At 38.5% G+C, this 27,977-nt stretch overlaps 1 protein-coding gene across 1 annotated transcript in view; it reads left to right on the top strand.

Annotated features, from left to right (window-relative positions):
* Positions 1-27,977, top strand: part of smyd3 (SET and MYND domain containing 3) — a 101,401-nt gene that overhangs the window by 65,132 nt on the left and 8,292 nt on the right. Inside the window, exons 6-10 of the mRNA XM_012881543.3 lie at positions 7,712-7,779; positions 13,374-13,476; positions 14,098-14,208; positions 18,291-18,378; positions 19,661-19,835. Of these exons, the coding sequence (XP_012736997.2) occupies positions 7,712-7,779; positions 13,374-13,476; positions 14,098-14,208; positions 18,291-18,378; positions 19,661-19,835 (545 nt within the window). The remainder of the gene's footprint in view (positions 1-7,711; positions 7,780-13,373; positions 13,477-14,097; positions 14,209-18,290; positions 18,379-19,660; positions 19,836-27,977) is intronic.

Genomic DNA, 27,977 nt, shown 5'->3' with positions numbered 1-27,977 from the left:
TACAAGTAAATGGTTTATCTCTCTGTTGACTAAGATGGCCTAGAAAGCTGTTTAGGATGCACTTCGCCTCTCACCCTTTGACTGCAGGGATAATCTGTAGCCCTTAACAGGATTAACCACAGACAGAAAATGGATGGACTTAATTGGTTTTAAATGTTCAGATCTTCAGAGAAAACAATTCAGCATGGGAAAACATGTGGTTATACAACCTACCATGCTGTAGTTTAATTTAAATATAAAGGCAATGAGTGTTTGTAGTATTCATTTGGCCTTATATAGACACATTGAGGTGTCGTAACAGAGCATTAAAATGCCCACATTAAAAGGATTTTACAACCTTGATATTTAACTGCTTAGCTGAATGCGATTATTATTGTAGAGCACTGATTAGGTAAAGATTTATATTTTCTAACTACAGTTGAATAAATCTGAAGTTTGCTAATCCCTACATAATTCATAAAATATCCTGTTTTTATTGTAAAACAAAACAGATTTTCAAGAAATCGTCCTAATGAGAATGTTAAATTTCACTAACTGGGAACAAACAATATGTGGGAAACAAAACTGTACTATGTATTGTGTTTTACCCAGCTTGAAAGAAACTTGAATTAACTGTTGGATAAATAAAAGAAAAATACTTTAAATCTACTTAAAATTCCTTAAGGGGACCTTTAAAAATAATAATAAGAAAATTATAATAAGAAAATGTCCACCCAATGATTTTCTTACCACCTTAGACATGTCAGTCTTTCAATTTACTTAACCTAAAACACATTTGTGTTTCTTAATTTAGTTTTTCAAGCCTTTAAAGTCCACTGCATGCACTTTTATCTCCACACTTTTCAGTTGTAATAAAAACTAACCAACAAAATACAAACATTTTCATATTATCTATTTCAAGTGGTTTAATAAGTCAATTCTAATGATGGGTCACGGAGAAAGCATCTAATCATCCCAGACATGGCATTCAGAAGAGACCTGGAGATAAACGGGTAAATGGCGTAAAGGTCAAACCTCGGGAGTTTGTCTATTACTTTAGAAAAGATCCCTGAAATATGCAGAAGACTTTAAGCATGATGTCAGTTTTGGATATTGATATCAGTGCTATGACAGGAAGTGCTGAGTTCACTGAAATGTAACAGTGCTTCACTACTACATCTGAAAACTAATCAAATTCAAATGGAAGAATGTTTCATAAATCTAATCTTATAGTGATAAAACTTTAACATCAGGAACTTTTATAAAGAGGACCAGAGGTTTAATTGGGAATTATGTACTTAGAGTTACGGATCTTAAAGAGTGGTGCCTTAAATTAAACTCAACTCCCAAGCTTCAATGAGTTAAAGATATTTGCTGCTGGTACTCCTGAATTTACTCCTCTGCGGGACAAATAAAGGATATTTCTACTTCATATCTATCCTATTATAAGTTGCCAAATCTAAGCATCCACTAATCAGGCTTTTATTGATGAGCACCTGCAAAGAAACATTGAAATAACTATTAAGAAGAAGTTGTATTCAATAACTGTAAAGTAATACTATTTGATATATGATACATACATTTATTTTTGTCATGTCTCAGATGTGTTCAGTAGTGTATAAATAAAAATAATAGAAAAAAAACACACCACCACCTTAAAGTTTACCCTGGCTCTAATGGATGCTGTCTGAGCAGGAAAACTCGACTAGAATATGATGTTTAGGCTTGTGTTTTTATGTTTTTCTGCCTGTCTATGGAGAGATGAAAGTACTGTGATTAGGTCATGAATACTTTATCAAAGAAAACACACACACACACACACACACACACACACACACACACACACACACACACACACACACACACACACACACACACACACACACAGATATGTTGCCTTTGATTTGGTCTGATGGGCTTTGTAGTTTTTCCAGAGTGACAGTAATTGAACCAATTCCAGCTACCTTAAAGTTAAATCCTCCCGTCAAAAGTTTTTTTTATTTTTTATTTTATTTTTTTTAACTGGCTTGACAGGACAAAGCAAACCAACCCAACACATCATTATTAGATGGCAACATCTACTTTGCTTATCCATGAATCCCCCCCATCCACTGGGACATTTTTTGTGGGTAAAAATGTTTTTAGAATGTCATCTAGATATTTGTTACGCTTTGACCCGCAATCCTTAATCTGATTGGATTTTAAAATGAGCTGTTGTGTTTAGTGTTGTCATTTTAGCCTCTGTATTTCTATTGAGGAAGCAGTTAAACATGTACGAGGTGCTTTTAGAGTTCAATGATTTTAATATGAGAGCCAACGATGAAAGTAATACGCATTTCTTCCAAGGTAATGTTTTGTATTGATGAAGCTACATGGACATAGTTTGGAAATGATTGATCAGCGTCGAATGTTTGAGACATTAACAGGGGTGTGTTGACTTTTAAGAGCTGCAGTATATATCAGACATACATGACGCCATTAGTATGTCGTTGTTTTTCTCCTTCTCGGCTCAGGATTTGACATGTTTGATCCTATTCTCCACGTCACTCGCCTGTTCTTCACACTCCACCCTGGCTCGCCTGCCTTTGTTCCTCTCGCTAATGTTTTTAATGTCTCTAAATTTCATCCAAAGCTAATCGGCATGAATATTGTTTATGACAGGCTGAAAAAATAACTAAGCGAACAAATTAATAGGTGCCGAGACTGACGCCGTCTGAAGCATTTCTAAAGAAAACCTTTAAAATGATAAGATGATTGCATTGGCGTCTTTTGTTCAGATGCAGTAATGGCAAATTCTCCACAGTAACTTTGATATTGTCTGAATCATACCAGGGTTGCCATTCTTCCTAAGGACCCACTTTTATTTGTTGTAGAGGTTTTCTTATTTATTACGTAGAGCTGAACTCATTCAGCTGAGGCAGATAGACAGCAGCCTGTCAGACTCTTTCGTCTCTCCTCCTCCAGACCTGGTCCCTCCTCACTAGCAATTCACCGGCTTCACCTCATGTGAACTCCCTTCACATCTGTGGAGGGCTCTCATTATTAACAGGCAGGTTATAAATAAACAGGTAAACTGTTGGAGGCTCTTATTGCATGAAGGAGATGGCCATCACCATGGTTACAGATGGGCGATATGTTCGCTCGTCTATGCAGTTACGTTAAGTATTGTTTGACCTCTTCAACACAGAGGATGTTTGGATGAATCCATCAGTGCAGTACCATGTGCAGCCATAGTGTCAGTAAAGCAAATCAGGTTTAGTTGTTTTTTGTGCTAATTTAATGAAATCTTTTTGTCCACAACAAGAAATGTAGGTTTTAATGATTTTGACCAAGGTATGTTGCTTTAATTAGCCCTTTACCACTATGCCTTGTTTATAGCCGTAGTTAAAATTGACAGAAGCTGCAGAGGACGGCGAAATTTAAAGTAATGCTCACAAAGCAGGAGAAGGTTCAATTATTTTTCTGGTTCGTTTTTCACTCAGGTGTTGTTGGTAGAAGGACAAATGACTTCAGCTAATTGCTGAAGTAATAAACTGCAGTCGTAAATGTAGGGGAAATGTTGAGGATAGTGGTGCTGAACACGCTTCAGCATATGCTATGGACACCAGGTGAAGAATTTTACCGGCTGTCACATTCCTTAAACTGAAAAGATTAGGAAACAAAACAGTAAAAGATTAAAATAAAAATAAAAACTGTTGGGTGTAAAATATGAAAAACTGTATAATGTTGCTGTGCATATAGCAATCAGCACAGGACACAGGACCGTTGTGGGGAGATGGACAGTTCTGGTCCAGTTAATGTTAGAACCTCTTTAACCACAGCACAACATGCCTAGGCTAAAGAGAGACGTGTAAACAAGCCTACATGTTGAAATCAGATATGGTTTGGTGGAGAAAAGGATGTATAGATATTTAGGCTGACCTTTTTGGGTGTTGCTAACTAACAGGAGAATACTGCAGATTGAGAAAAAAAAAAGAAAGTGAGCTGTATGACCCGTCAGAACAAAACAGGACAAAAGGAAAGTGAAAGACGGGAGATCTCTGCGAGGAAACTGATGAAGCTGTTGCCACAGTAACACAGAATATTTTAGTGGAATATTTCTTTTATATTGTTATGTACCAAACGTTATCCATAGTTAGCTTCTGTGCATGCACACAAGCACTCATGCCCAAAGGCAAGTCAGAAAGACAGATGAACCTAATAGCCATGTTTCTGGACAGTGGGAGGATTCCTAAGTACCCAGAGAAAAGGTAGAAAACATGGATGTAATAGAATATCTAATCGGTGGTTTCCAGTCTCTGAGTTGTGAATGACTTGCAGAGCTACCTTAGGGGGGAGTGGGGTCAAACTTTGCTTATTCTGACACACAGAAACAGAAAACACACTTAACTCCCCAAGATTATCCAACATACAACTATAGCTAACAGAATATGGGTTGAATTAGGTCTGCTAAGCAGCAGCTTCTCAATGTACCTAAATCCATGTGGAAGCCAAGAGGATATCGTGCCTTCGCTGTAGGCGCTCCAAAGTTGTGGAATGATCTGTCCTTGCATGTCAGACAGGCCTCCTCTCTTTCAGAGTTTAAGACTCTTATTAAAACCTTTAGCACATACTCAGGGGTTGACTCTATTTTAGCTATCTTATTTGTCTATTTTAGCTTCTCTGTGTGTAACTTGTCTATTTTAACCCTATTGTTTTGTCAGTTGTACGTGTACAGCACGTTGTATTTTATAAATGAAGGTGGCATGTTTTGGGATAAATTAACTGAAGGTCATGAATTAAGATCAACATAAATCACTAAATAGTGAAGAGTGTTGGTTTCTACCCATAGAAGAATAGAAACAAAAAGGGAGAGGACAGGAAGGGATGATGTTCCTCCAAAGACGTGGACATGCAGACAACAAGAAATTAGGTTGTAGACCCCTGTATGCAAATCCAACCAGAAAGACCTTAGGCATGGATTTGAACCTGGAACTTTCTTGCTGCAGGGCAACAACACTAGGCACTGGTCCAGAGTGCCGCCCAAAGAGTAATTATTTAATGCACATATATTTGTTGTCAAGTGAACAATATTCCACTTTTTTATTTTGGTTCCTTATGCTTAACACTTTGCTTTTTGCATTATGTGTTTCACATAAATGATCTGTAAAAGCCCAACTTGGGTTCCAGTGTAAATAGCTATAAACTCCTTTGTAAATAACTGTCTAAATGAAAAATGACAGCCGTATAAACTCTGTTATTTAAGGTTTGAGAGTGGATTTGTGCTCCACAAACCTCAACTTCAGGAAATCAAAGTTGTCTCATTAGTGTGTTTGTGGAAACTTGTTCAGTTCTTCTTTTGGCTGTATTTCTAACTTAGCTTTCACCAAACACTTGAAAGATCACAGTCACTGAAGATGCTTTTCCAACCACATGATTATCCTTAAAGACACTCTTTTTAGAGACATTGGTGGTTTTCATGTTGCTAAATCCAGAAGTCTCAAATTATTTTGTTTACTCGACGTAGAATGATTCTTTTTTATTTTGAATCTTCTAAAAGAGAGTTGCATCTTTTCCATCACCTGAGGATGTGTTCTTTAGCGCTGTTGTTTAAGGAGAAAGTAGCTCCTTTTTCCTCCAGTTTGGGTTAGGTAACTCGTTGCCAGCTAAAACATTTACCTCACTACAGTAGTTTTCCGACCTCCATGTGGTGATTTTCTGAGGCCTGGCAGTAAGTTTAATTGATGTTCTGAGCTTTAACAGATCTAAACAACAAATTAAAGCTCTACTTTAAGACAAACATTACATGTAGTCCTTTATTTGATTTATTCATCTCCTCTCTTTGTTTTTTTGGGGCACAAATGATGAATATCTGAGGGAAAACTGAATAACAACAAAGTGTTTGTGTGGAAACTGAAGGATTCTGTCAAACTTCGAAAAACTTTATAGAAAACCTCTCAGCTCCCCTGGGGTCTGAGGCAACTTATGTTTGCCAGAGCTGCAGATTCACATCTAATCATTGAACAATGTGGTTTTGATGTGAAAATGAGCCGGAGTGGAAAATATTTGTTTGTAGTTCACTGTAAATCCTAACCCTCCCACTCAATGTCTGCATTTTTATCTGTCAGGCTGAACATTGAGTGAATGCTAATATGACCAAAGTTTTACTTTCAAACCTACTTTAGCACGGAGACACACTGAAGAACGTGAGCTTCTTCAGAGCTGGAACATCAAAGATAGTGGGGTTATTTCCTTATTTCAAGGTTTTATCTCTGTAACTTCATTTTATTTGATTGTGTGTCTATAATCTGTCCAACTTTTTGAAAATAATGAAGCCATCTATGTGCCGTTTCTCCAAGTTTAATGAAATCTGTTTTGTTGGTTCCAAATTTCTGGCCTGTTGCTTGGGAGCTCTGGTCGGGTAATTGACTCGTCTCTGACGTCTTTGGTATGTCACACTGTAGATCACCCTGTTGTGCTGTGGCAGGGTCACATACACAAGTCCTGAGGGTGTATATGCAATCAGGATTTGTACTTATTCACGACTTTATTTTGAAAAGAATTAACTGCATCACTGTCACCACGGTGGAGAGCGAACCCACCTGAAGAAGCCCGGGCAGCGACAGGAAAATTATGCAGCTGGCAGCAGTTTAGCTTAACTCAGTCAACCAGTTTTTTTTTAGTTACAAACACCTTTCTTACATTTGACAGCATTTAGAAATGAAATAAACTTACAGGTAATGACAGTGTTGTGGTCGCCACCTTCTGTATTGCTACAGAAGTTTAGTTTTTTTTAAATCAGTTTGTTCAAAAACCATGACTTGAATTCCCCCACAGGAAACAGTCTTCAGTAAAGTCCTCATAAATGAACTTCTGCAACTGTTCTGTGATTCTCTCATCCTTCGGGAGTCAGTGGAAATTTCACCCTCGGACATATCAGCTCCCCTTTTTAGCAACCGCTGTGAAGTTAGTTTGAGGTTGAATATGGGATATTTGTGCTCCGCGGCTTCAGTGGCGTCTGCCTCCTGTCCGAGCCGATACAAGTATGCTGATCTGGGGCTGCTTGCTCCTCCGCGCTCTCTCTGTGAAGCTGTCAGACATGCTAACGTGATGCAGAGCAGGACTATCAGCTGGGGGGGGGGGGGGGGGGGGCGGCTTGGTGGTGTGCTCTGATTGGAGAATATGAATACGTAGAAAGGAAACACGTTTTCTGATCTGACCGTTTATGAGCCAAGCAGCAGAGCTGACCACTCCTGAGCAGGTGCTTTGGTGTTCAGTTTTGACATTCACACGGCCTCATCTGTGCACAACAGATAACATTTTACTCCCAAAAACCTTAGAAAAATGAAATTTGTTGTCATGGGCCCTTTTTAAGATTTTTTTTTTTTTTACTGGTTTTCTTTATTCTCATTTGCTGTCCCATTTTCCCCCTCCATATGCATAGTGGTCCATAATTACGGAAACATTTCTGTTTAATACAGCTTATGAGAAGTATTTCAGCTATTTCTTAATTTCAAAAAACTTTTCTCTTCTAAACAGAGTTGCTATTCAGAAAAAACCTGGTGGTAATTTTCAACAATCTAAACACCTGCATCTCTGCATGCCAGGTTTCATGCCAAGTGCTGCTGATACCAGAGCTTTGTGAGAAAACACAGATGGTTACAGGTATTGTTGATTCCCTGCAGCAGTTTAACTGATAATTACTTTCTCTCCTTTGTCTCGCCCCTTTTTTTTATTCCTATTTCTCCTTAAGGTGACGTGTAATTGTTTCACCATCAGTGACGGGGAGCTGCAGGAGGTGGGAGTGGGGCTCTATCCAAGGTGAGACCTCTTTCTTCAGTCGTGCATAAATAAAAACGTCAGGGTTTGAAGCCCACAGAAGTGAAATGTTGATTTAGTTTTAGTACAGCTCACCTCGCCCAGTCTTGTAACTTTCACAAAATTAAAATGCAGCTTGGAGATACAGTATTTGCCCCATCAGTCCTTCACCCAGGCACGTTCAAAGCCCTCGCAGTGCTTCCCGCTCCGTCCTGACAGTTCTTTGAAGTCAGAAGCAGAGGGAGGGGAAAAGAGGACATGGTTTCTTTTTTTCCTTGTTAGGTGAGAACCTGAAGGAACATCATCACTCTGTTTGGGCGACAGAAGGCAGAGTGTTTTGAGGAAAAACGAGATTTGACCGGAGCTGTTGTGTGAACCATGAAACGTTTGTTGCCGGGACTGTGAAAAGTGAAAGATCTATGCCCAAAGACACGCAGCAAGCCGATATGCTCTGTAATCCCTCTATTGCTTCCTGGGTGAATGGGGTGGGATTTGGCCTGTTGTTGTTCATGCTGTTAGTGCTGCTACACACACACACACACACTGACGTGTGCGGTCACTAGCGCCGCAGGTATCCCAGCCAGTTTATCTGGCCGGCGTTGAGATGTCAGATGGTCACAGTGGAATGAGTGAAGCTCAGCCAAACCGCGTGTCTGGGTGTGATTTGTGCTGCTGCTCATCCATTAATGATGGACTCTTTCGCAGGATGCTCCCCTGCTTATTCGTATTTTAAGTTGCCTAGCAACCGTGGGTTTGCTATAGAAAGGGGGGATTATTCTGCTAAGGCTGCACCTCAGCTCAACTAGTCTCTTAATACTCGTCTTCTGCCTCTGTTATAGTTCAAAAACTACTTTTTTCTCTCTTTGGGAGTGTCCCCCCCCCCCCCCCCCAATTACTCATCCCACAAAATTTTATTCATAGCGCGTTATTTCATTATTAAATCGTCCTGCTGAACATGCAATCTAAAAACTCTGAGTTCTGCATTGGGACTAAAAGTGTGTTTCTATGGCAGGAACCTCTTCAGGAACTTGGGGACTGTTTCTCCCTGCTGCGTTTCCACTACAGGAAGTAGTGTTGTCACGATACCAACATTTTGGTACTGGTACCAACATGTATTTCGATGCTTTTCAATACTATTTCAAATAAGAAGAAAACACAAAAAATATCATTACCGAGTGCAAAGTGCATGGATCGGTCAATACTTAGACAATTTGTAATAAGGTGAGTCAACGCTGGAGATAGGCACCAGCAACCCCCGCGACCCCATGAGGGATTAAGCGGTTCGGAAAATGGATGGATGGATAAAGTTATAATATTGCCAGAATAAAGCGGTGATGATATGAGAGTAAAGTCGTGATATTAACAGAAAGAAAGGTTCTATAATGAGAAGAAAGCTGCGCTAATTATTAAGATCTGACGTGACGTGATGAGCTCAAACAAACTGCAGACACAGCCTGAGCCGAAAGCGTTTTAATGCAAGGGGAAGACTTTTCTCTGTTCTCTTTAGTGCCACGACGGTTCAGGGAAACAAATAATTATATTAACATCCCGCTTTGTAGACCAAGGCAGGACCAGCGGCAGCTTTGCACATGTGTGCAGGGCTCGCAGCAGCACTTACTGCTTGCTAAAAACAGTAAACCGTAGACCGATCGATGCGCAGCCACGGCGTTGTCTGCAGCGCTGCAAGTACCGGTCCCATCCAAATGCAGTATAGTACCATTTTAAATGGCACAGTATCCCGGTTCCAAATCAGTGCCGGTATACCGAACATCCCTAACAGTCCTAAAAGTGCTCTGTTAGCAACATACGGGGTAATCAGATCTCTGCCATATGATGGAGCTTGATTATTATGGGCTTTATTTGTGATGCGGAGAATTTAAAATTCTATTCTTGATTCAATAGGAAGTCATTGAAGGGAAGCTAAAGTAGGAGAAATATGATCCCTCTTGTTAATATTCATCAGAACTACAAAGTTAAATACATTGAAATATTACAATTTAGCGCATTCGTGTGATTTTATTTTATTTATTTATTTTTTATGGGGATAAAATGAAATGGACAAATTGGCCTAGAGTCGAATACCATTTCAAACCTGTGATTCTCAGGAATAAACACATTACGAGCTGGAACATGCCACTTAATAAAGCAAGACGTAATTCTGATTTTACAGCGCTGTACTGCAGGTGAGTCAGTTTAGTCTGTTTAAGACTGAGGGGGTCTGTTTTGGTCTTTGAGAGCTGGGGTTCTGCAAGCTTTAAATGCGTCCTAACACTACAACGCCTCATTCAAATTAATTATCTTCTCAGCCTGTCAGTTTGTTCTACTGTAACCTGCTAATGCTGCAGCCATGTGTGTTAAAGCATGGAAACATCTAAAAGACGCAGAGCATCAGCCCTTGGGGTCTGGAGGTCTCCACACCTAGTGTATAGGATAAAAGCCTTATATCTTAAATAACATGGCAATTCTCAGATGTTTTCTTAGTAAATATCAGCTGGAGGTAGAACTATTATGTACCCTCACATGTCTCACACTCCAACTTGCTATACAGCAACATTAATTTTCCCAGATACCGTTCATGTGAGTTTAGTCAATTAATCTAATTAGCATGCTAACGAGCTGCTCTCCTTCAAGATAAAAGCCTCTTTCAGAGGGCTTGATGTCTAGTTGATATTCAACCTGCAGCTTCTCAACTGTAGAGTAAAGCCAGGGGCGTTATTGATGGTTTTACAAAGGCTGAACACGCATTCTTAATCTCATGCACCCATTGTTTTGCTGAATATGATAAACGATAGCTGCGGTAATGGAGGGGGCCGTTAAAGCACACAAACCCCTTTGGTGTTTTTTTTTTCCCAGCCATGTGTGCACTGATAATAAATGTCTTTTTTGTGGTTTTGGTTTGGTGGGGGTCCCTAATAAGAGGAAATCTGCTCATCAGGTTTACAGTCTAGTGAAATCCTGTTTGTCAACACTCACTTGGGGTTTATGATTTGGACGTTTGAAACGTTTGAGTTGATTGAGGCTACAGCAAATACCACCATGATATGCTGCTGTTTTATTAGATTAAATCCAGATAAAGCTTAGGCTTGATTCATCTTTGTGATCCTTTTGGAGACTCCGGTTCAGGGGTCTCCAACACCAGTCCTCGAGAGCTGCTGTCCAACAACACCAGGATGTGTCTCTGCTCCAACCTGCCTGAATCAATTGGCTAAATTTACTCATCAACAGGTCATGGAGTTCTGTTGAGGCCTGGTAACGAGAAATTCATTTGGTTCAGGTATGCTGGAGCAGGATTAATCTCAAAGTCACATTAGAGTAGCTGTCGAGGACTGGATCATATACCCTTACTCTACCTTGTGGCAATAAATGTAAGGAAATAAATCAAAAATGTTTACCTAATGCATTATGCACACGTTTAACATGAGGTCACAGACATCTCTCTCAGCTCTTTAAATGCATCTAACTGCAGTTAAATAGGTCAACTGTATAAATACCTAATGCATTTATATCTATCATGGCATTAAATTGACTTTATAAGTATATGTTTGGTGTATACAAATTTCCCTTTTATATTCCATTTTACCAGCTAAAGCAGAGAAGGCAGTACAGTACAAAATGTGCTATAACCTCTAAATCAACAACAAAAAGGTATATCTTCGAAGTCAGGTATTATTCATGGTTTTGTTCACTGACATAAGGAAGTTGTAAAATAAAAATTTGGTAAACTAGTTTAAAAGATGTTAAAATAAACTTAGTTTTTCGTAAACCTTTGCTAAATGGCAGCCTTCCAACATGCAATGGAAATGCTGAGTGAAATATCATTATTGATGTCAAAAGAAGAAAAATGTCCCTAGAATGTGGGTCTGTGAAAGGAAACAAACTTGTTTTGACAAGTTGATTATTTATTGTTGTCTGTGAGATGCAGGAAGACTGGCAGAAAGAAATAAAGAGCGGCATTTGTTATGACAGAAGCAGAGGTCTTGATGTTTGATGTACTTGTCATTTTCTTTAGGGCTTTTATTAATGTAATGTCAAACATGAAGTATTCCCTTTCTGATGAGCACAGAGAACATTTGATACTGGCTCAAATATGTAGTTATAACCTTGCTAATGTTTGCTGAAACATGCCGTTCTGTGCCCTCAGTAAGCTGCCGGCGTAATTCTGGTTGGATATATGACCACTCCATTTAAATTGGTAGAATTTTAAGATTTTCCTCTGTCTTAGTTACTCCGCTGACTTTGTGTTGAGCAGCAGAACCACTGCCAATTAAACAGCCTGACAATGCTGCCAACATTGAGCCAGTCGGTTCATAGTGTCAGCCTCACTTTAGTATTGTGGCCAAATGGTTTCATCTTTATCTCATCTAACCATGAAACCTTTCTCCTGAAGGTCCTCAGCTCATCCTTTGGGACCGCTTTTAGTTGAGCTTGAAGGTGTCCATAAAGGAGCAAGGATATTTTTTTATTCTATTGCATTGTGATCTTAAACTTGTTTTTATGCATTCAGCGACAATGGTGTTCAGCATCTTCCTGCTAAGGAACATTTAACCAGATATATTTGTTCATATCATTTCAGAAAATTCTATATAAATTTAGGCTTGAGCAGCTTGCTTTGGATTAAAAAAGATTATTGCAGTTATACATCGAATAAAATTGGAAAGGAAACATTCAAACGTATCATTAAAAGCCCAGAATTGATATTGTGGTCATGCAGATGAATGGATGTAAACTTCTGACCAGATCTGTGGGTCCTTATTAAATAGACCTGTTGAATAAAAATGGCTTTTCCATTGCAACATTCATATTGGCACAAATCTCTTTTTTTTTTTTTTTTTTTTTGGAAAGCAATGAACTGAGTTGTCCTGATGCGTCTCCATAATCCAGGTAGAAAAATACAAAAAAAGAAATTTAGTTTGTCTTGTGGGTTCTTCTTTGTTGAAAATTTATATTTCTTCTCAATCTGAAGAGCTAAAGGTAAACTCAGTCTTATAAGCATTCAGTATAGTGGCTTAGCAAGTTTAAGTGTTACAATCAAAGCTGGTTGTTCACATGCGAAAGAGGACCATCAGGCTACAAACTGATCGTTAGTCCTCTGATGGCCACTTATTGTCCCCTGGGAGCTGAGTCACCGCTTGTAATAACAGAGGGGGAGGCTACCACCTCTGTTTCTCCTCTCAAACCAGTGTTCCTCCTTAGCCCAGGACAAGAACATCCTTATCCCTAAAAGAGAGATCGCTAGCCTGCAGATGAAAATCGGTTCAGTCTTTGGTCTCATCGTTATATTTTCAGAACAATCAGGTGGAAGTCTGTGACTGTCTTCTTTTGTGTTTGCTATTAGCACATTATGAACTGCAGTTGTGTATGGTTTAACGTTTTCAACCAAAGACTTTCTACATTTGAAGGTTACATTTTTATGTTATTTTTACAAGTTATTGCATCGCTCTGACACCACCTTCCATTTCTCCTTCCCCTGACTTTTTCCTCACCTTCTCTACTCCCTAATCACTCTTTCACTTTTCTACTTCCTCTTTTACCCGCCCTTCCTCCCCTCTCGCCCTGGTTTCCTCTCATCTTTGTCCATCCTGTCTGGTCTGTCTCAGTTTATCCCTGTTAAATCATGACTGCCGGCCGAACTGTGTGATGGTGTTTGAGGGAACGAGGCTGCAGCTCCGAGCTGTCCAGGATATTGGCCCTAAAGAGGAGGTAAAACGATGCACTCTGTATATTTACACCATTAACAACGTGGAACATGAGTCTGCTTTCATTGATTGTGATGTTCTGCCCGCTTTTATGTTCTCACATTTTATGAACATTTATTGCATGTTATTTATTGTTTTACCAATTTTTTTTTTTTTGCTTGAATGATGCATAATATGAAAAATAATAGCCACTCTGTTGTAAACAGAACTTCACATAACAAAAATAAATGGATGCACATTAAACTTAATGTTATTAATGATTATTTAATCTGCAGCCAAGTCAAACATCTCTGTAGCACAAGCAGGACGATGGTTTCTAACATGGCAGTGTTTCTCCACTTTCTTTTTCCCATCATCCCTTGTGGCTGTGCGTAATGAGATGCATTGTGACTGTATGTAATGAGATTCATTCATGCCATCTGGACTAAGAGATGCTCACACGCCCACACACATTGCTCCCACAGCTAAATTTCATCTACACTCAGTTTTACTCAGATTCATCTGTTTTATCCATCTTCACCAATTCACACTTAGCTGTGCTCTGCATTGTGGCAAAATTTTCAAAGTACTATGAAAGGAGATACTTTTGCTTCAACGTTTGTCTCATCTTCTCCCCTGTGTCTAGTTAACTATAAGTTACATTGAGACTTTGTCCCTGACTGAGGAGCGACAGAGGCAGCTGGAGGAGCAGTACCACTTCGTCTGCCGCTGCCAGAGATGTGACTCAAAAGAAGAGGTGAGATGCCCAGGAATCACAAACCTACGTTACGCTTTTTATTATTTTCATTCTCATTCCAAAAACATTTGATATATTTGCATTTAAGGAAGCCACCTCTTGTGGGGCATGCGATGATTTGTTGTGGATGTGCTAAAAAGAGTTTGTGTTTTCTTATTTGTCAAAATGAGACCAAAGTAAAACTTTACAAGAAGCACAACAGTCTTCATCTTAACACAGGAGGAAGACAGCGATTTTCTTATTAAAAACGCATATTATTCTCATAATCTAATGACTTTATTCTCATAATTTCCAAAAGAAGAAAAAAAAAATCCTACCCGCTGAAAAGGGGTTGCCAGTCTCTGGCACTGTTATTTTGGGGGGTAGCGGGCTGAAAAGTTTGGGAAACCCTGGTCTATTCCATAGTTAAGCCCCAAATAATACAAACTGTGGGCATATTTTGATTTTAGATCTTTTTAAGTCATCCAAAAATGTTGGTAAAAAAATGGGACGGGTTTATCTCAAAAGCTAATAAAATAATGTTAAAGTAGTATGAATTTTAAAAGTATATTGTCTCTAAATGGCTGGTGTACAACCGTTCATAGACTTCTCAATAATCAGAGGTAAATTCCCTGTTGGCATCAAGCCGAGTGCTTCTGATGGCTGAGTAGCGTGTTTCCACAGGTGTCTGACCCCTTACCTTTGCTGATGAGCTCCGATATTTTGAGGCAGGAAGGCCTCTGTGCCATTATGCTAATCTGCAGCCGCCTCCACAGATCTTCTATCAGATACAAGTCGGCACTCTGGCCGGCCCGCTCCAGATCCTTAATGTTCTAGCCCCAAGAATTTTTTTTTTCTTCTGTTAAAGCTGAAAAAGCATCTTTTCACAGCTAAAAACCCTTTGTAGCCATCCTTCTCTTAAAAATAGGAAGTTAGTACCAGATATGGATTTGCAGCATTGGAAGAATCATTGTCGTACAATGGACATTGACCGTTTTGTTTTGGTTAAAATTACCTTTTTAATGTGTCTAGCCTTTAAATGGCAACATAGGAAAAGGATGGGGTGAGTGCTTGTGCTGCATAGATCATCTATGTGGAAGTTTGTCCTGCTGATGCGGCTGTATGTCACTTGCCCCTTGGTCTCTTCCCGCCTAATGTTTGTTCTGAGGAAAACATAGTTTTCTAATGCAGAGATGTTCACAGCATGTTTGTCAGCGCAACGTGGATTTGATTGGTTTAGGTATTATTTCCTGTATTCTTTGATGTTCGAGCAAAATTCAGCAGCACAGCGTTTTGGCATATCTCCAACAAAGTAAACAATCAACATGAAAACCCGTTTTGTGTGAATGACAATGGAACAAATTTTACGTCTCCATACATCACACTGTGCAGTCAAAGGTTTTGTCATCCCACAGTATAATTTTCCATAAGATAAGATAAGATAGGCTTTATTGATCTCACATTGGAGAAATTCACTTGCCACATCGGCTCATAAGAGAAGGTGCAAAAGTAGGAACGGTGCATCAGTTATATACAGTGAATCTTCATATATACAGTGGATCAAAGTAAAAGAGAAAATAAAAAAATATAATACAAATATATGGTAATGCAAATATATGGTGAGGATCAAAATACAATTGACAAAACTTATCCTTGGCCGACTCTAACCTAATCATACTAAAGATTTTTAATGTAGCTTAATTTTATGTACTTATGTTCATTTCTTTTTTTTTTTACTTTTGTCATGGAAAAAAATAATGGGTGACAACTTTAATCTCCTTGGACAGTAGTTAGAGCCTGGAGTTATTTAAACTTTTACAGTATTTGCTTTTATTTGCTCCGAGCTTAATTCCCACATGAGAATTTCTCCTTGTATCTTCAAACTTGGATGTTATTCAGTCCAAACATCTGCACTTCAAAAAGAAAAGGAAAATGTACCCCTCTGACTTGTCACAAACGTCAATGCTATTGTCAGTTCCTTTTTCAATGGAACCAAACCATATATTAATGTTTTAAATGAATAAATCCACAAAATGTTTTCAGAAGTTAAAACACAGCCATGCATGTACCTCCCTCTTTCTCTCTCTCGTTCTCACACATTCACTTTGTGTTCCGCTGCTCAGACAGCGTATCGGTGCATAACGTGTCCCGGCGTACCCTCTTCTCCTTTTTCCTCCTTCACTCTGACATGCTTTCTTATCTCTTGCTGTCCTCCTCTTCTTCTCTGTCACTCTGTCACGCTCCACCTCTTCACGCCCTCCCTCTGTCTGCCTGGCCACCTACTGAAAAATGAGAAAATTATCTTGTCTTTCAGCTGCACTTTTCTTTTCTATCCATCTATGCCTGTCCCATCGTCCTGCCCTGATATCGCACCGTCTCTGTCCTTCCCCGTCTGTTTACTTTTCTCCCGCTCCTCTCATCTTTTTGTTTCAGCCTTCACCTTTGCCTTTGATGTCTCTATGCTGGGATTTAAATGACATTTCCCCGATGCAGCAACTCACAGAAGTGCCGTGTGTGTGAGTCAGTTGGTTTTCTGGGACAATGGCTTTCATTTTATTCAGCTAACCTTTGTTGTGCAGGCAGCTCAGACACTGCATGTTTTTTTTTTTTTCCCTCACTTTCATCTCGAGCTTACGACGGCGAGCTGCACAGTTGTGACCTGAAGTTATCATGGCAACGCAGTCGATATTAAATCAGAGGGATCTAACAGTGGACTTTTTTCATATATAAAGCAACACATAGAAAGGGAATACTTTGCTTATAGAAAGTACTGTGATTTTAGAGAACATCACAGTCAAATTTAAATCTTCTACTTAAATGTTGACTTTTAGACAAGTGTCATTTAAAGTACCCTCCAATACATTTTCAACATTACCAACATTTGTCTCATTGCAACCACAAAATGCAACAAATGTGGCGTTTATTTGTATTTAGCCTTGTTCATCTGACATCCGTAGTTAAAATTACGTTTAACCATCTTCCTATAGAAGTTTTATAAATAGTAAATGGAGTCAACTTGTGTGTAATTTAATCTAAGTGTAAATTCAGCTGTTCGAGACGGCCTGAGAGGTTCCTCAGAGAATGTCATTGAACAAACAGTATCAAATAGATTGGAGGTTACATCTTAAGTGTTAATCATCTCATTGAATATCTTTGCTATCCGGTGTGGTACAATTGTAAACTTACCAAACCGTAGCCATCCACCTACACTGGTCTACACAGGCCGGCAAGGACAGCATTGATCAGAGAAACAGGCAAGAGGACCATGGTAACTGTGGAGGAGCTGGAGAGATCCACGACTCTGTTGGGAAAATCTGTTATCATATAACCTTATTGAAAGGGCAGCAAGGGAAAAAAAGTCAGAAGGAGCATGAGATCTTGTCAGAGTTGATGGGAAGATTTATGCAGCTAAATACAGGGCAATCCTGGAACAAAGGTTGCAAAAGAGTTGAGACTGGGAAGGATGTTCACCTTTGAGCAGATGAATGACCCAGACATACAGAGCTGCAAAGGAAAGGTTTAGATCAAAGCAAATTCATGTTAACATTGCCCAGTTTAGACCTAAATCCAACTAAGAATGTATGGTAAGACTTAGAAAATTAATATTCATTGAAGTTCACTCCACATCCCTTCTGATTGAGTTATTAGCTTGATAATTGGAAGAAATTTCTTTGTTTGCAAAATTGCCAGATACATACCCCAAAAGACTCTCTCCTGTGATTGTAGCAGAAGATGGTTCAACAAAGTATTTACTCTAAGGGACTTATTTCAATGCAGAAACATAGAAAACCTTTGACAACTATCAACCATTTTGTGTTAGTCTATCACATAAAATCCCAATAAAACACACTGATGTTTGTGATCGTAACGTGACAAAATGTGAAAAAGGTTAAGAATATGAATACTTTTCTCTGGGACTGTATCTCTTTATAAGCCACAGAAAAATACAACTTTACACTGATCCAATTTTCTGTTTTCACTTTTTTTCACAACATAAATTTCTCTGTTTGGTGTTGTTTGTCTAAACTTCTAGCAGGCATGTTAACAGGTATCTGGTTAGTTTAAACAATGGTCAGTTTGTCCATTCTCTTCTCTTTGTTCAGGAAGGACTCATGCTGTCAGGGGAAGAAGAAAAATGGCGGCAGCTGAAGGAGGCCCTACCGAGACTGGAAGGACTGAAAACTGAGTCCAGTATCATTTTCCTCCATTTTCCACTACAGAAACCAGGGTTTCCCAGTAACCATTAATGGTTCTTGATGATTATTCTCTGTTCACTTCTGCTTTCTTCATATCAATTCATTGATGGCAAATTTTTTGTCATTTTTGTGTTTTACATTACTGAGATTTTTTTTTAACTCTTATATTTATTCTTTATAGTGTTGTAGGGGAGTAATGGTGTGAACTGCATTGTAGTTAATAAGAAAGCCTGAACCTTCATCAGCTAAAATCCTACAATCACAGATCATATTCTTTTTTTTATTTCTTTATTGGAAAAGTACAATCCATTTCTCCCAATCACAAAAATACTATTTACTTTTTCATAAAAAGAAACAACAACTGGAGACTGAAGGGTATTTAGCAAATTTCCAATGTAGCAGACCCTTACAAGCGTTTTGCTAGTAAGGATCTTAAAGCTATAATGTCCTTTTTATGTAGGGTTAAGTGTAAGCGTGAGGTTGGGAATCCCAAATATAGCAATAAAAGGGAAATGTTGGAGATTTACATCAAGAACAGAGAACATAGTGGTAAAATAACCCTCCAGAAACCTTTCAGATCAGGACAAAGAAAAAACATGTGGCTAAGGTGACAAGGACAGCCATGGCATTTGTCACATTTGTCTTGAACCGTGTATAAGACCTTAAATTGGATAGGTGTCAGATGAGGACAAGAGATGGTAGATGGTATCTTCTCTGTGGCCTGTTTCCAGTACTCCTCTTGTATTTTTATTCCCAGTTCCCTTTCCCGTGTACACTTAAGTTTAGCATTTGTGGATTTCTAAAGAACCGCATATTAGTAGCATGTAGAGAGGATTTTGTATGTAAAGAGGAATAGAGTGGATATTTAACTACTAAGTTAGAAAATTAGGTAAAGCAAGTCCTCCCCTAAGTCTATATCTTTAGTAAACTTTTATGAACCTTAGGTGATTTCTCATCCCAATATAGATCATATTCCTAAACCCTTACTAGTGTGGCATTATCTCTGTAGCTAGACAAAGTTCAGGAGATGATTTTAACAGTATTTAAGTCCATAATTATATGCATGTCTTTCATTTAATGTCCATCAATCTTGCCTTAAACTGTTTTTATTATAAAGTGACACACAAGGCAAGTGGAGATGTCTTTACAAAATTAAATCAACCCTTTTGTGTGGTAATTCTCGTCAATACCTTAGACTTCTCCCAGGTGTCTCAGGATTAATCCCAGCGGGGACGTCCATTGTCGTCCTTCCTTTTCCTTAATTTATCTTCCTGTAGATTGGCAGGTGTTGTTGGAGAGCTGCAGCAGTCTCTTATCAGCTGCTGGGGGTGACGTTCCTGATGAAAACCTGTACAGGCTCAGGGTTACAGACATGGCTTTAGATGCTGCTGTTCACCAGGGACAATGGGAGGAGGCTCTGAGATACGGCATGAAGACACTTCCAGCTTACAGGTGAGTTCTTCTTCAATTGTTTAGGAAAGTCCCTGTCACAGAAAGCATGTTTTATTCAGAGGATTACATGTTAAGGTTTTAAGAGAGAAAATCAGGTTTTGCCTCGAGATCTGCTTCCATCCAGCGGTTTATTAATACCTGCATAGTCCTCGAAGACTTGTAACTCAGATAGTGTCTCTGTATGGTCCTGCCTGGAAAGCTCCTCAGTCCATTACAGAAATAATGATTTTCTTTATCTTCTTCATAAACATCAATAGAGGAAAGTTGAGTCAATGATTCCCTCTGAGTGTAACTGATCTATCCTTAATGAGAGCAAATTATACAAACATTACATTTTTAACAATTTCCTCTCTTTTGTTCATTGCTCAGTGCTGATACAGACAACTTTGACAGGTCCAATTCATTAACGTTACTTAATCTGGTAAAACTACCTAATCCAACATGTGTTACTGGTGTAGCCCTTCAAGAGATTTAAGGATTATTGCATTCAAGAGATGCAATAATTTGGATTTTCCTGGACAGTTTCCTATGCGATCAGACCCGTTGATTGTCTGTAGGTACCAGTCGCAGGATTTGATGTGGACCATAGGCAGAGACCCAGAGCAGAATTACAAAAGGTAGTACACCAAACCCAAGTAATAAAATGTAATTTATCTGTCAGTTGTGGCTTCCCCTGTCCACTGCTCAGAGAAGGGAGGCTAGGATGCTACCTGCAGCATATAATTACTTGCATTTTAATTGATTTGGTGGAGGTAGCGGCCAAGGACACCATTAATGGTAAAACCATCAGGACTGCTACAAATACAAACTCATGATTGTAAACCTTGTTTTAATTTAACTGTATGATTTTAAAAACACTGATCATAAAATATGAAAATAAGAACATATGTTGCAGATTACCTAATAGGTGAAGTTGTTTTGAATCCACCAGAAATTGAGCATTTACTTTGCAAAGGTACTGGTTATAAGGCTGAATGTTCCTGCAGCTCCTCAGACTTAAGAGGTCTCTTGGAGAAGAGATAAAACGTTTCAACAAAGAAAAACCCATTCAGAGGACCTACTCAGTTTCTTTTTTTTTTCTACTTTTTTTCTTCCTGGATTAATGAGCTGTATCAGGACAAGCATTTACAGGATTATCTGAATTTATTTAGCAGAGTATCGTCTTTTGACTGCAAGCCTCTTTTCTATAAACTGAAACTAAGACGTTACTTCAGAGAACACACCGTTTGTTGACGCTTTTACAGGCCTGAATAAATGGGACTATTTGGCTTTGATGTATTAAACTAGCATGAGAAAAAAATAAAACCCCAGCTAGAACCCATGAAAAGAAAATTGGCCTATTTTAGGCACTTTGCAATGGATTGGTGGATCTCCTTGGCAGTTTAGGTAAGACATCCAAGATCTTTTTTAAATGATGGCATTTAGAGCAGATTTCTACAATAATGGCAGAGTAGTTGGGTTGCTGGTTTGCTTATACAGTGTAGATGAAATGATGTAGAATATCGGATACTACTATACATATAAGGAGTAGATCATCTGTTGTAGTATCTTTCTTTTATTATTTAGAAAACAATGAAACATGTTACATGTAACTGAGGCAATATGAGTGGTTCAACTGCAGCAGTTGCTGATGGAAAGTACAATCTGCTCAAGTGAGACCTTTGATAAAGGAAGCATATTATCACCTCTGAGTTTTAATAAAAAATTCACAGCTTTCTGATCATTTCATTTATGTTGGGTTTAACCTTTAGGTCGCTAGCAGTTAATTGTAATGATCATTTAGTTAGGGCTGGAGTTAACGCATTAAATATGAAACAGTTTGTATTGGGCCATGCATGCAAATCATTAGAGTTCAGGGTAATGAAGGTCTGCAGTGCTAATGAACGTTTTTAGATAATAAACTGCTCAGGAATATTACAGCATACAGCAGCAATCAAATAGTAGAATTATACCATAAATAGCTTATTGTTTTTAAGGGCAATTTGCATGACAAGCTATGTTTAACTTGTCATTTTCTTTTCTCTCAAAAGCTTACACATTTCTTGCACCATTTCTCAGCTCTCTGGTATTTGGCCGTTCATTTTTTTTTTATAACACTCTTCTGAAGAAAAGGGGAAGAGGGAGGTAGGAAGGCTGTTGGACAAGCAATAATAGGAAAGGCTGCTGGGGACTTCTATCAACATCTGTAACATGACACATGAGCTCCTATGCTACATTGAACTAAAAGTAATTCTTTATGTTTTCACACTGCTCTGCCCAGAGATAGAGATCATAAAATACAATAACTATACAGCAGAGAGATGATGGAGCTGTGCCAAACCTCATAAGTAATAGATGTCAGTTTAAAATGACAGCTCCTAAGAAATTAGGTCTCGGTTTGTTAAATGCTGTGTTAACCTTATTTGTTCAGCTTCTTCCATGTATCATTGCATTCTGTCACCTGTAAAAAAAGTATGAAAAGGTGAGCAAAGAATCGGGATTTAGAAACTAAGAAATGAAATGAGGGATATATACTGTATTTCTAAATGTAAGCATTTCTAAATCTATATTTCTATATTTGAAAATAAAGCTGCTTAAGGACAATACAGTCAAATCACTATATTAGAATATTATTGAATAGTTAATTTATTTCGGTAACTAATTTCACTAAGTGAACCACATCTAGATTAATTTTACACAGATTTTCCATTAGAAAGTACATTTTAATTTATTGCATATGGTTGTACACTTATTAACAGTAACTTACGTAGCGTTTCAGTTTAACAACTTTTGCTTATGATTCTGTTTGAACTCGTAACTCCTGATAGCAGAGTCAAGAATCTTTATTGCCACCCTGTGTTACCATGGTTTAACACACAGACACAGCAGACATAACATTTCTACACTTTTTATATTCATAAATAAATAAAGTCAGTTGATTGCACTGACCAAACACGTTTCCTGACAAGCTTAAAGTGTGCAAAGCAGTCTTTTGGGTCTGCTAAGACTCGTACTGAGTCCAAAAAGACTGATATCAGTCCTTTACAGCTTTTGGAAAAAAGCTGTTTGAGTCTACTAGTTTTTTTTTTTTTTTCTGAAGTGTTTATCTGATGGAAGTGGGTCAAACAGTCTATTACCCGGGTGAGTAGGATCAGTGGCAATGCGTCTGCCGCTTCTCTGGACTCGTGCAGCATAAACATTATAAACCGTGTCCAGTGCTGTCCTCACCACCTGTGCCAAATCCTTCCTCTCCTGCACGGTGCAGCTCCCATAGCACACTGTTAGGCTGAGACATAAAATGCTTTCTATGGTAGCTCTGTAAAATTTTTTTTAGCAGTTTAGTAGAAAGTCCAGACCTTTTCAGTTTTTTGAGGAAGAAGAGCCGTTGTTGAGCCTTCTTCACCAGGTGAGAGGTGTTCACAGTCCAGGTGAGTTGATGAACTCCTTTAAGGAAATCAGCACATACAGGAAATAAAAATGGTCACTTGCAATTTAAATGCATCCAGATCTTTGAAATCTCTGTCTGAGGTTACAGGGAATTACCTCAACATTGTCTGATTTGGTACAACTCTCACACAGCTCTGCATCCCTGCTTCTGCTGAGACATAAAATGCTTTCTATGGTAGCTCTGTAAATTTTTTTTTAGCAGTTTAGTAGAAAGTCCAGACCTTTTCAGTTTTTTGAGGAAGAAGAGCCGTTGTTGAGCCTTCTTCACCAGGTGAGAGGTGTTCACAGTCCAGGTGAGGTTGTAGTAGATGTGAATGCCCAGGAACTTTATGCTGTCCACACGCTTCACCACCTCCCCCTGTATGCAGGGAGGAGCGTGTTAAGTCTTCCTGGTCCTCGTGTAGTCTATTATTACCTCCTTGGTCTCGCTGGTGTTCAGGATGAGGTTGTTCCTGGAGCACCACTGTCTCAGATTGTGGACCTCCTCTCTGTAGTGTGTCTCATCATTATTGGAGCTGACCATGTTTCACAACCACATTTGTGGGGTGGATTGCAGAACAATGATGGGTGAAGAGAGTGAAGGGAGCAGGGCTGAGGACACATCCCTGTGGTGTTCCAGTGTTGAGGATCAGTGGGGCTAATGTGTGTTCCCCTATCCTCACCACCTGAGACCTGTCACTGATCCAGGAGCAGAGCAGTGGAGGTAATCCCAGGTTGTGGAGCATCAGAGCCAGCATTTCTGGGAGTTAATTTACATATCGGAAATGAAGACATGTAAAAAAAAAAAAATCGTAAAAACAAAAAAAAATCAAGCTTAAAGGTACATATTGATGTTATTTATAATGTTTTAAATGTATACACCAGTAACCCACTCTGGTTGCATACAATGTTTTTCTGAAAGATTATCATGTCCTGCTGGCCCAGTATGTTGTTCTTGTCTTTTAAGCTTTATTTTCACTAAATTTGTTAGTAAATATATGTTTACTTTTGGTTTAATATATGTGTTTAATATATGTTTAATATACATCTGTAGAAAAGGTTTCTCTTTACCAAAGTATTGCACAGAGTGGTATGATTAGTAAAAGCAGAGACCACAAAAATCTTTACGTTTGTAAAATATCCTAATGGCGATGATTTCACCTGCCTTTCTAAATTTAGAAATGGTCCAGTGACCACAATTGGAGCCATAATCCGGTTGCTCAAACACCAGATTAACAAAATAGCAAGAGTTTTCCAAGACCTGGAAAGAGCAGGTACAGTTTTTCCACATCAACACAATAAGTAATGCAGTCGCCCGCACTGTCCGCTATGGACACTCAATTTGCAAGGCTGAGCTTCTGAAGAAAAAGCTTTTTGAACCTTGAGTTTTTTAGAGAAAATTTGGACAAGCAAGTGAAATACTGGGAGAATACAGACTGCTCTGATGAAGCCAAAGTTAAACTCCTTGGATGTCATTATTTTATTGAATTTACCCTTTCTTTGATGAACTCCTTTGAGGAAATCAGCACATACAGAAAATAAAAATGGTTATATGCAATTTAAATGCATTCAGATCTTTGACATCTCTGTCTGAGGTTACAGGGAATTAACTCAACATTGTCTGATTTGGTACAACTCTCACACAGCTCTGCATCCCTGCTTCTGCAGTGCGGTTTGTTCTCTCAGTGTTACACCTCTAATGCACTTTCCTTTGTGTTTGTGTGTGTGTGAGACTAATTGATCTTGTGTGAAGGGCAGAGCTCCAGTGGCACAGCCGTGCTCTCGCTCACACCAGCAGCAACAATCCACAGGAGAGAAACCTCAGCACAGCTTATAAATAAATAACCAGACTCTGAGCTACAAGAAGGAAGAGTGATGGTGGTGAGAAGAAGGGGATCTGGGTAATTTAAAAAACGTTATGAAAAATGTGTCTCATAGACGCAAAGGCAAGACCAAAGAGAGGCGGGTTTCTGGAGTTTGTAGTTTGACTCTGGGAGCTGAAATGTTAAAGCTTTTGCTTTTTTATTTTACTGAACCCCATTTTTCCCCCTTGGAGGCTGAAAGATACAATGTACCTTTCTTAGTTTTCAGGCCCACAATGGGTCCCTTGAATATTTTTCTATACCTGTTTTTTAAAATTTTTTAAATAATACAAATGACTAAGATGCGCTGATCGGGAAAAATACGTTTTTAAGTGTAGGACCTGCCAATTCCCCACTAAGCTAAAAACAATTAAGTTTATATATATATATACAATAAATAATCCTGTATGCTAAATTTAAAATCTTTTTGTAATTCCTTTATTCTTTTTACTATTTTGAAAAAAAAAGATTGTCTAGGCACTTTTCAAACATTTGGATTTTTCTTTTTTCTCAAAATATATGGAGCTTCTTTTACATTCGGTTTATGTTACACTAGTTAATTTTTTGTTCAACAAAATATTAGTATTCTGTATTACTTTCACAGTTTTCATTAAAATATTTGGTGTTTCAAAATCATTTACTCCTCTGGATGTTGCTAAATATGATCTTAAGACCTAACAGTTCATTTCAAGGATATTTTAAGGGAATGTTTTTCTTCAGGCAAAACTCTTACATTTGAATGAAAGCATAAATATTAAGAATAAATAATTATCAACAGAAAGTAAATAATTTCACCTGCAAATGTTTTGCTTGCATGTCTCCACCAGTTTAGCGCATCTGGGGACAGCAGTATCTTCCCATTTCTCTCGCCAGTGTAGCTCAAGCTCAGTCAGATTGGAAGGAAATGATCAATGAACTCCACACAGCTTGGAACTCTACTCCAGTAGCACACCACTCCAGACATTTTGAATTGAGAAAGCTTCCTGGATGGGAAGCAAAACGTCTTCATCTTCAGAATAGAAGTCCAGCTATTATATGTTTAACCTTTTTTTTTTTTTTGATTGATCATGACCTGGATGACTGAGAATCTTCACCAGCAACCTAGAGGGGTGAATGTGGTCTTGTCTTTACAAGTAACTCAATGACTTCTCAATCTACTGGCCCAAAGAGGTCTGCTATCAGATTTCAAAACACAGAGAGACTGTTGCATTTTTGACAGTGCAGTGTTGCGATTGGCTTTTGTCGACGCTAGACCCCCCCCCATCCTCCCCCCCCTATTGACTAAAAGTTACACTGTGCTGCTTTAAAGACGTTGGTGACTAATAGGGTTCTTCGGCACTAAGTGGCGTGCTGAGGAGGAAATGTAATCATTTAAAAAAGATGGTCTGGAGCAGAGATGCATCTAAAACATGAAGGATGATGGACTTAGTGGTCCATGAAATCAGGGACCTAAACGTTTTCCAGTCTCAAGGCTTCTACTTTGACTCTGACCAACTTTTTGTCTCCCTTGGGAAGAAAGAGAATCCCACAGCATGATGCTGCCTCACATGTTCCACTGTGGGTACGGTGTGTTAAGGGTGATGTGTAGTATTACTTTGCTGCCACACAGGGCATTTTGCATTCACGCCAAAACATTCAGTCTTAGTTTCATTTGACCAGAGCACTTTCTTCCACATGCATCTATAGTTTGTGGCAAACTGGAAGAAGGACCTCTTATGAATTTGTCAACAGTGGCTTTTTTTATTGCTACTCTTCCATAAAGGTCAGATTTGTGAAGTCCACAAATAATAGTTTTCGTGTTAACAGTTTCTACCAACTGAGCTGTGGACATCCGCAGCTCCTCCAGAGTTACAATCGGGGGCAACCTTTCCCAAAGCTTTATCTTTCACCTGTCTGCTGCGTTTCCTGATTATCAGGGGATCATTTTATTGTATAATATGCAGTATTTTGTGTTGGTCTACCCCAGGGGTCTGCAACCTTTAAATACCAAGAGTCAATTTTTCCCCCAGTTGCCTTATTAAAACTCATTTAGACACGCAAATGCTACATGACCTTTTGAAAAAAGACTACATACAATTTTTAACAAATATCTACTATAGGAAATTTGTTATTTTTAAAGAACCACCATTTTAAATGGCATTGATGACACTGCATTTGTTATAGCTATGGTTAGAATTTGGTATTCTTTATCATTTTTAGCTATTAGTTATTAGGTGCCATTCTTGAAGGTCTAAAGAGGCACTTGAGGCTCTGGGACCACAGGTTGTAGACGCCTGATCTATCACATAAAATACCAATAAAATGCATTGCAGTTTTACTATAACAAAATGTGAATATGTTCAATGGGTTAATTTATAGTCAGTGTTTTAACACTTAAATATGTTTACAGTCTTTCCTTCTGTTGTTCAATGAATAAAGATATTTGGTTTTTTACTGTCCTGTGTGTCTGACAGTGACTGTAATCTTACATTTCCAGGTGGAGCTCATTTTTGTAACAATTAACTGGTTTCACTGTATAGAAATACATGTCCAGGCTAGTTTAACTGATTATGTATGGGGGCAGCAACAACTTATGCAGTGCGTGTTGCAATGACTGGAGTCCTTTTTCCTATTAAAAAAAGATCTCAGTGATATTTAAATATACGATTTTCTGGCTGAATATTTTGTGCATGGCCAAATAAATTCAATATAAAATATCTGAATTGATCCTAAAGAGAAGACATTACCCAAAAGGTTTCGTACAATTTACTACCCAATCCATTGACTAACCAACGAGGACTTTTTGAAGAAAAAGATTGAGGAAAATTATAAAAACTGATATTTTTTTCCTTCAAAGACGAAACTTTAGAGATTAATGCCTGAAATTCTATGTAGA

This window comes from Fundulus heteroclitus, chromosome 4 (genome assembly GCF_011125445.2).
Source record: "Fundulus heteroclitus isolate FHET01 chromosome 4, MU-UCD_Fhet_4.1, whole genome shotgun sequence".
NCBI lineage: Eukaryota > Metazoa > Chordata > Actinopteri > Cyprinodontiformes > Fundulidae > Fundulus > Fundulus heteroclitus.
Note: the sequence above shows the minus strand (reverse complement) of the source record. Positions and strands in the feature narration are given on the sequence as shown.